The 10,068-nt window shown below is 25.0% G+C and overlaps 1 protein-coding gene across 1 annotated transcript; it reads right to left on the reverse strand.

Annotated features, from left to right (window-relative positions):
• Positions 1-7,614: 7,614 nt before the first annotated feature.
• LOC101264570 (non-specific lipid-transfer protein 2-like) lies at positions 7,615-8,674 on the reverse strand. Its single transcript, NM_001329386.1, has 2 exons — positions 8,293-8,674; positions 7,615-7,841 (listed from the first exon to the last, which is right to left on the reverse strand). The coding sequence occupies exons 1-2, from the start codon at positions 8,631-8,633 to the stop codon at positions 7,832-7,834; spliced, it is 351 nt and encodes a 116-aa protein (NP_001316315.1). The 5' UTR covers positions 8,634-8,674; the 3' UTR covers positions 7,615-7,831.
• Positions 8,675-10,068: the final 1,394 nt, after the last annotated feature.

Here is a 10,068-nt window from a genome sequence, read left to right on the forward strand (position 1 = left end):
AAGAAAATATGCCATTGGTATCATCTACTTGTATCAATGCAAATCTCATACCTTATGACATTTTTGCCCTCACGCACTTATAAATGTACTATTTAACTTGGTTTTAGTTACTCTCTTTGTTCACTTTTAGTTAACATTATTTTTTTTAGAGTCAATCGATAAAAAAATTAACTAATATTTTATGATATATTTTTTAATCATATTGATATGCAAACAAATTATGATCTATAGTAATTTTTGTATAGATTTTGATTATCTAAATCTTATTGTTTTAAATATTGAAATTAATTTAATTTAATTTAAATTTGAAAAATTAACCGCAATATTACAAATAAAAGTGGATAGAGTGAATATCTATATCTTCTAATTATAACTGTTTACAAGTAGACACATTTATAGAAAATTGAATACACATCCTACGTAGTAAGTATGTTTATATATGATGCAAAATATCATGTAGGACGCCACATATGATGTACGTATTTATTCGTTTAATTTTATATAAATTTAAATGTCTATTCGTACATATACAGAATTAGAGGCACAAATGTTAGGTAAAGCCAGGTTAATGGGTGTTTATGTATTATGCTTTTCAATAATGTTTCAAGATAAAACTCCCACTATAATTATGTTTAAGTGTTTAATTAGCTCATTTAAAAAATAAAACTACTAGAAAGAACACATCACACACTTTACTCTCAAATAATTATAAATATGGTTTGAGAAAAGTTGTTTACTGACCCTTTTTGTTTGTAGGATTTGGCAAGATTATCTGCCAAATATATATTAAAAAATACCAACACTCAAATTAAACACAATTTTGAATATGAATTTAAATAATATAATCAAATACAATTAATCACAGACTATTGACATTTGACCTCACTTAGCAAAATATGATTAAATTTATAGGTTTTGATTTAGAGTAGGAAAAGTTTGAGAGAAGTTGTACTTACTTTATCAAACAATACTTGTAGGAAAAACAAAACACTATAAAATAGATTTTCTCTTATAGTGGTACCATTATAGTATACTATAAGAATAGCTAATTAATATCCTAGTTTTTCATTTCTCAAATATTATTTTTTTCAAAGAAAAAAAGAATCTTGTATTGTAAAATAAATTTGGCAAGTAAATTAGCACTTATTTTAGTTTAATTTGTGTGTCACTATTTGATTTGACACAAAATTTAAGAATTTTTTTGGTTGTTAAAATGGTCTTAAACATTCCTTGACCACTCGTGTCGTTATAAATTAATTTTTTAAACGTAAAACAGTAATATTTTTTAAAAGTAATTAAAGTTATGTATAAGGCATAATATATAAATATGCTTTTAACTTGATCTCAATTGATATTTGTATCCTCCAACTTTGGATATACATAAGTAGATTCTTAAACTTTTAAAAAATTGAACAAGCAGATATATGTGTTATATGTGACATAATAAAAATAAGACGTCACGTAGGATGCAAACTGGTCATGCAAGACGTCACAAAAGAAAGCATTTATCTATTTATCCAACATAATTTAATTTTTTATGTATCTATTTATGCGTAATCAAAATTGAAAAACATCTATACAAGCTGAAGTCAAAATGTGACACATTTATCGATTATACCTATTTTTTAATTATAGGTGATATTTCGTTAAATGAGGCTGAAAATGAAAGTATGTTTATGAAGAAACTAATAAAATCAAAACTTGGATTTGGGAATGAAAAATCAAAGAAATTAAAAGAAAATAAAAAATAAAAAAAAGGTAAGGGTATTATAGTCAATTCAATGTGCTAAATTAGTGGTAGTAATATGTACTTAATTAATTAAAAGAAACTCAAAAATCAACAAAGAGGGGCCTCGAATCAATGTAGGTGGGGGCAGTTCAGTCAAAGTATCGGAAAAAGTTAGTAGTACTATTGTTGAGAAAAAGACCCTTTTACCACTCTATTAGTTAATTTGTACTTGTACATCATTCTTTTTAAAAAAAATAATAATTAATGTTTATTGAGTTGAGTCTGTCGCATAAAATTTGTCTAACGCTATTTATATTTGTAAATTATTGTATAGTGAAGAATTTATTGAATACATATAAAGTGTTCATATGAAGGACATAGATTATAACAATTTCGAATATGTCTATAACGATTAAAAATAAACGAGAGGAATATTTAATTTTCTTATATTAGTCAAGGAGGTCCTTAGTGATGAACTTTTGACTCTTCTTTTATTGCCGTCCGATAGACTCCTCAATTGACTTACGTGGCATTCATATGGAACACTAGGTCCCACTTGACGTCAACATTTTAATTTTTTTTTAAATACATGTAGATATTCAAACGTGGGAAAATATTGGCCCACCTGCATGAATATTTTTTTATTTTTAATTTTTTGTTTCCCCTATAAAAGTTAGGTTTACTTTTTTTTTTTTGGGACAACAGGTTTACTTTTACTAATAATTTCAAAATGTGCGGATCTAACGTCTTAGACTTGATTGAGCAACAGAAGAAAAGGGAAAAAAATTACGTGAATTAATATATTTTAAAAAATAATTACTGATTTTAATAATATTTTTTATTTATTATTATTTATAGTAGTATTGTGAAAATTTGTTATATATATTAAAAGTAAATTATGTATGTATTATATTTGAAGTGTAATTGTTTATGAAATATATTATGTTTGTTTGGATTAGTGATATGTGTTACAGGTTAAAATAAATGGTTAAGATTTAATTTTTCAAAGTAAACATCTAACCATGATTTAGTTAATAAATACATTATATATCAAATATTGAAATTATTATAATTTCACAATCTTAGTAGCATATTGATCCGTGATTAATAAATTACCTAGAGATAAATGAAAAAATTATTCTAGGATAAAAAGAAATTTAGGAACATAATTTTTTCCCCTATATTTATGGACAAGATAATATGTTGCTAAAATTGTGGAATTATAATAATTTTAATACTTGATATATAACTAAATCATGATTTGATGTTTACTTTGAAAAAATAAATTTTAACTATTTATTTTAACCTAAAACACTTGTCACTAATCCAAATAAAAACTTGAAAAAAATAGAAAGGAGCCTAATCCGTTAGTTTAAAACTTTGAATATTGAATACTTCTTTTTTTTTTTTTGCAATTATTAATTAGTTTGAAAGATATATAATATAAAAGATTGTTTTGTACTTTAAGCAACGTTTTAAAGATGAAAATGTGAGATAATTAAGATGTTGTACTCCCTTCATCAATTTTTAATTGTTATATTACGCTGTACAAAAGTTAATTTAATTAATTATTGAATTAAATTATATTAATTTAATATTTAAATAAAAAACCTAAATATTTAAATTATTATTTTTCACATATTAATACATTATAAAATGGGAGTCAAAATTCTTATAATTTGACTCTAAAAAGAATATGACAATTAAAAATCGAGGTATAGGGATTAGACGGAAGTTTTATAAACTTTTAATCTCAAAAAGATGTTGACATTACATTAGATGATTAAGAAAATTGAAGAAATTCATAGAAAATAAAATTGATTAACGTATTTGTACAAGTGATAAACAATATAATAGTGTTAAACATCATCATCAGATACAAATCAACTGCATGCTTTTAATTTTTAAATAGTTGAAAAATCACAAATTGGACTATTTTCTTTAGCGAAGCAATTGAAATAACAAACTTATTTGTAAAATAAAATGATTTAAGTCTTCAAATTTTTTTTGTGAAGAATTAAAGTTGATATTTTGGAGTTTAAAAAACATCTTTAAGTCTATGGTAAAACTTATTAGAATTTTGTAGAAGAGTATCTTTGATATATAATTAGAAAATATCAATATAGTCTAAAGTATTAGTATTTGAGGGAGATATTTGTGAAAGAAATTCGACACAACTTTAAATATAGAAGACGTTTGGTATTTGTTAATTAGTCCAAATTAAAATAAAAAATTGTTCTTTCATAATCAAGTTCTCCTTTTCAAATTCTTCTTTTTCCATTTCAACTTCCTCTTTAGTTAAATTTTCCGAACTTAATTAATAATCTCGACCGAACAAAATATTTATCAGAGTACGAGCAGTCTGTATCATGCAAAGACATAAAGCTATATGTGCCTCTCTCACTATATATAACCATAAAAACTTAAAAAGCTCAACAATAGCATGATTAAATTCATATTTGTATAACAGTGCATAAAACTGAATATGATTGTATATGAATGTATAAATACCTATCATAATATTGTATAATCTTTTAATGCCAAGTGTATAGTATTGTATATGAAGTTATCAAACATTTTTATAAAAATATATAGAGTCAAAAAGATAGAAAATACATTTAAACTATTCATTTTGAGTTTCATACTCAAAGTATCATTCAATAATTACGAAACATAGCTTGACTAAGTAGATTAATATCATGTCAAAATTAAAGATTTAAATTAAAACTATCTCCAATGATCAACATGTAAATTCTTCTTTTTCACCTCCTTATGTGTGATCTTGTTTCAGCAGTGTATCGACATTTTCGACTTGAAAGGGTAGAAAAGATATTTTAATAGTCAATTAAAAAATATATTAAAAAAATCAATTGTCACCAAATAAGGTGATATATATATGTATGTATATATGTAGTGCAAATATATGAAGATTCTAAAATAACATACCTAGAAATATTTTTAGACAAACATATTTTGTCTAGTCAGTATCTATGTATATTTCGATAAACACACTCAATAGTTGACGCATGAAACTCAATGAAATAGAATAATTTAAGTATGTTTTTGTACTTTTGTATAAAATTTTTGTATATTATTGTATACCAAACGTATATGTTATTATAAATCAAAGTAAATTGGTTAGTTACACTTATAAAAATTTATCCACGTTTTTTGGTCATTTTCACACTTTTTTCATTATTTAATAAGTATAAAATTGGATTAAGGTCTTTAAATAAATTTCGAGGATAACTTTAAGAATAGTAGATGAGTTAAGTAATTGAAAAAAATTACATTAGAGAAGGGGTCAGATGAAGGGTGACGGTGTTGTTAGATTTGAAGGGTGAGACAAATTTTTTCAAATGATATCGATATAGTTTTTTTAATTTGTTATTGCGTTTTTCTTTAATCTATTAAGAGAAAAAACTTAAAACCATTAAAAAATTGATATCGTTAATAACAAAATTAAAATTATTATTAAAATTGTCAAATCAATATTTTATTATTACTCAGGGTGTGTTAGGTACGAAAGAAAATGTTTTCCATGGAAAATGTTTTCCTGGAAAACAAGCCGATTTTGAACTTATTTTTTCATGTTTGGTTGGTGAGAAGAAAATATTTTTCGAAAATGATTTTTAGTGTTTAATTTATGAATAAAAAATATTTTTGAGGAACATCTTTTATTTTTACTAGAGTAGAAAATAATTTATGAAATTGAAAATATTTTTTTTTTAAAATTTGATATTTTTTTTAAATATAATTTGAAATTGGAGGAGAGCTTTAAAAAATGTTTTCCTTAATTTTTGAAGGGAAGTCATTTTCCTTAATTTTGAGGAAAATGAGTCAATTTAAAAAATATTTTTCAAAACTTTTGCCTCAACCAAACATGAAAAAATTGAAAAATATTTTTCAGAAAATATTTTCTTTGTTCCAAACACACTCTTAATCAATAATTTTTCTTCAATTCGATTTTAAACACGGAGATGTATGGGGCAGATCTGTGCCCTGTTTTCGGACAATGAGCCCCTGCACCTCTCTTGGGAATTGATCTCCCTATCACATTATTTGGATAGACGATTGTTGCGTATTATTCTCTCTATTTTAAAAAGAATGATTTTTTTTAATAATAATTTTGTTTTTGGTATTTTTTTCGTTTAAATTTATCTTAGATTTGAATTTTTTTGAACTTTTAAAAATTTATTTAATATGGAATAGAAGAAATTTTTATGATGTATATCATTAAATTTAAAATATAATATTTAAATAAGTTATATCTTTCTTCGTTCGATAGTGTTACATATCAATCACTCGAATAAAAGATTTACCAAGAAATAGGATAAATGATAACGTAAATAAAAATGATACTGCAATCACGATAAATTGATCCTATCAAAAAAAGAGATTTTTACCCTTATGCCGCAATAGATTTAATAATATAATATAAATTAAACTACAATTCAAATAATATTTTTATTTTAAACTAAATGGGTAATAAGTAACAACTAGTCAAACAAGAATCATTCACTTTTAAATAAATTATTTTTTAATTTTGATTTTTACTCCTTTTAAGTACAATAAGTATTTGCTTTCAATTTTTAGAAGTGCCTTACATGAAATATTCTTTTTACTCCTTTACAAAATTTAAATAAAACTCAGCTCCATTTTCAATTTTTAACTTTATTAATTTTAAATAAAATGAAGGGAATAAGAAGATATACAAAATTATGACCAAATGTTTGCTCAATCACTTAAATTTTGCCTAAATTCGTCTCTTGATTTTCATTCTTTCGTAATTATTCTGAATGAATTTTATATTAATCTTATAAAATTAAACTATTCTAAGAATTTATTTTTCCAGTAATATCAATGAAAATATCTTTCTGAGTTCTGACTCTGCTTACGCCTTGGGGCAAAATATTTATTGGGACTCTTTCCGTTGTAATGTTTACAGTATTAATTTTTTTTTTATTCATTTATTTTAGCATTTATTGTATTTAAATTTTTTATTTTTTGTTTGTCCAATTCAGCATATTACCGAGAAAGATGCACTATTAATATGAATGTATGATGAAATTTACATATATCTTATTCATTATTTTTTTAAAAGTAAGTAAATTCATGTAAACAAAATAATAATGTTGAACTGTCTGACACTTTCATCTAAAAAATTAAATGTAAATCATGTTATAATATCGTATTGAAGTGTGTGACTATAACGTTTAAAAATCAAAGCTATTAAAAAATGCACTTTTCTCAACAAAATAAACAGGGAAGTATTAGTTTGTCTTTCTTTACGTCTCTCTTTCACACACATATACATTTTAAAACTATACATCTCTAAGAGTATGGGGTGGTCTTTTTTTACTTTATCATTCCATATTCGGTACTTATATTAAAATTTGATTGTTTCGTTTGGACTTTTCACGAGTTCAGATTTTAAAGGGTAAAATTACTGATGAAGTAGCGATTTTATCGACCGAAAAAAGAACAAGCAACGATTTGCAAAATTTAATTTTTCTTTTTTAAATTTCTTTTAAAGCCAAGGCAGCAAATAAATAATAATAATAAAAAGTTTCACTTCAAATTGCTACCAGGGCAGCGATTTATTAAAAATTAAAAAAAATAAAATTGAAATCAATGCCTTGACAATGATTTGTTTAAAAGATTTTTTTTAACAAAAAATAAATCAAATTTTGTAAATCGCTGCGATTTGCTTTTTTGACGCGAACAAAATCGCTATTTCGTCAGCGATTCTTTCGTTTTGTTTAACGAAAAAATTTACATATTGTTTTAAAATTTTTATTAACATTTTTCATCCTTTAGTCTCCGGGGACTCTAATATATATGCATGGAAGGAGAGCTAGCCATGAACAAAATAAGATAGTAGTAGGTAAAATTTTGAAATATTTGGATTGTAAATTGTAATACAACGTAACCAACCCCAAATGTTTCATGACAACACTCTTAACTATAAATAACAGAAAATAAGTAAAACTAGATCCACGCATAAACAGGATCAAACTAACTCCACCCCATATCTTTATTATTCTTCCATCTCCTCATCAAACTCTACCTACTTCCATATTATTGCACTGATCATCGGCCTTACTGAACCCTGCATATATTAAATACCACATTAAACAATTAGTAAATTAGAACATATACAGTGCCGGAGAAATTTCACCAAGGGTGCTAAACTGAATATGCTATTCTTAAAAAGTAATAAAAAAATTCTACTAGTAAGATTTGAACATATGAACACTTTAAGTACGCATGTTTTTACTCTTTTAAAGAGCCTGAAAGAAATCACTAAACTACATGATATTGTTATGTCAAGGTGTCAAGAATATGTTATTTAGCCACTTTATTTGTCATTTTACTTGAATATGCGGTATAACTTTTTAACGAAGGATGCTTAACTAGACACCATGACTTAAGTACGGCAACGCCATTGAACATATATAGTTACGTACTAATATTTCAACAAGTACTTAAAAAGTACACTCCATAATTCACGACAACAGAAATATCTAAGAATTGTTTTAGATCGACAGTGTGACGTTTACCTATTGCAGTCGGTGGAGGGGCTAATCTTGTAAGGTATGTTTACGCCACAAACACTAGGGAGACCAGCAGCTTTACCAGCATCAATGCCCTTAATAGCAGTAGCTGCTGATTTTAGGCAATTGCATGCCATTTTTCGATCAGCTGGAGTCCTGGCTGCACCCAAAAGACCCTTAATTCCGCCACAGCACCCTCCGAGGGGGCCGCGGCCGGTAAGATAAGGCAGACAAGGAGCCACACCAGATGTGACTTGACCACAAGTCACTGCCTCTGCATGGGGTGCAACTAGTGTTACAACCATGCACAAAACAACAATGCATGCAATTTTGCTAAACATTTCCATACTTAGAGAAGTAGTGGATATTGCAAATGTAATTTGGGTGTAAAATATAGTGAGATTTTTTTGGGTATTTATAGAGTGAAAAAAAAAAATATGAAGTGAATAATTAATGAAGGGAGTGAGTGAATTTGTTGGTAGTTGAGGTTAAATTCAATAACGCTATTCGAGGTATATACATTTTTTTTTCTTTTTCGATCAACGTGAAGTTTGCATACGAGACTTCGTGATTTATTGAGGTATCACATATTATTTTTTTTTGTTAAAAAAATATTTATTCTATCAACTTAGTTTTATTAGTATGTTGTAATAATATAAATTTAATTACTAGTATGTTATGTAATTATTTTTAATGATGAAGAGATTTAGTATAGAAAAACTATAAATTTATTTTATTTTGCTAAAATAAGAAAAACATTTTTTAGTATGAGAATCAAGTATAATAAATGGAGAGGATACAATATTTAAGGAATGAACTTTTTTTTGAAACAGAAAATAAAATAAAATAGAAAATTTAGTTGTTCAATGACTTATAATTAATAGGATGATATAACTAAAATAAATAAAAATGAAAGCTAGGTGTGTGTCATACTCTATGAAATATTGCCAATCAATGCGACAATAATACATGAAAATGTTATCCACAGCGAAATCATAATTTTCTTTCAAAAAATGTTCTAAATTTAATATATACATATGATAAATAATTTATAATCTATGTACTTTGTATTTACATAATATATAATTTTTTAACAAATGGTGTCTAAATGTCAATCCTCAATTATACGTGGAATAGGTCATTGAATTTGACATGCTCATAGAGCTCACGCACACACCATTTTGTGGATTTTTATATTTAAGAAAATATGTTATAAGAAATAGGAAAAATTACTTGGAATGATGCATTTTAATAAATTATTACTGATTTTAGTGATATTTTTTATTTATAAGTATTTATAGTAATACTATGTTAAATCTTCAATATGTATTAAAAGTGAATTATGTATGTAATAAATATATATTATAACTGTTTTTAAAAATATATTATGTTTGATTTGTAAAAACTGACACATTGTATTATAAGTATTTTAAAATATATGATAAATGTATTATCATCAATAAAAATTGTATTATATGTGAATATTAATTTGTTCTTTGTAATATGTATTAAAACTGTATTATAAATGTATTAAAAGTGATCAAGCAAAAAAAAATGTTATTGCTATAATGATAAATATTTTTTTAATATAGTATATTTATGTAAGTTTCCATATGAAATAGGGAAAATTACGTAACAAAGCAAACTTATATTATTTAATTACTCATCATAGCTATAGTTTGCTATAATTACCACTCGCGACTAACATTATACACTAATTATGTTGGCTAACTTCGAATTTGTATAATTAGTCATGTTTGTATATGTATAATTCGCTAGATT

Source organism: Solanum lycopersicum, chromosome 10 (assembly GCF_036512215.1).
Source record: "Solanum lycopersicum chromosome 10, SLM_r2.1".
NCBI lineage: Eukaryota > Viridiplantae > Streptophyta > Magnoliopsida > Solanales > Solanaceae > Solanum > Solanum lycopersicum.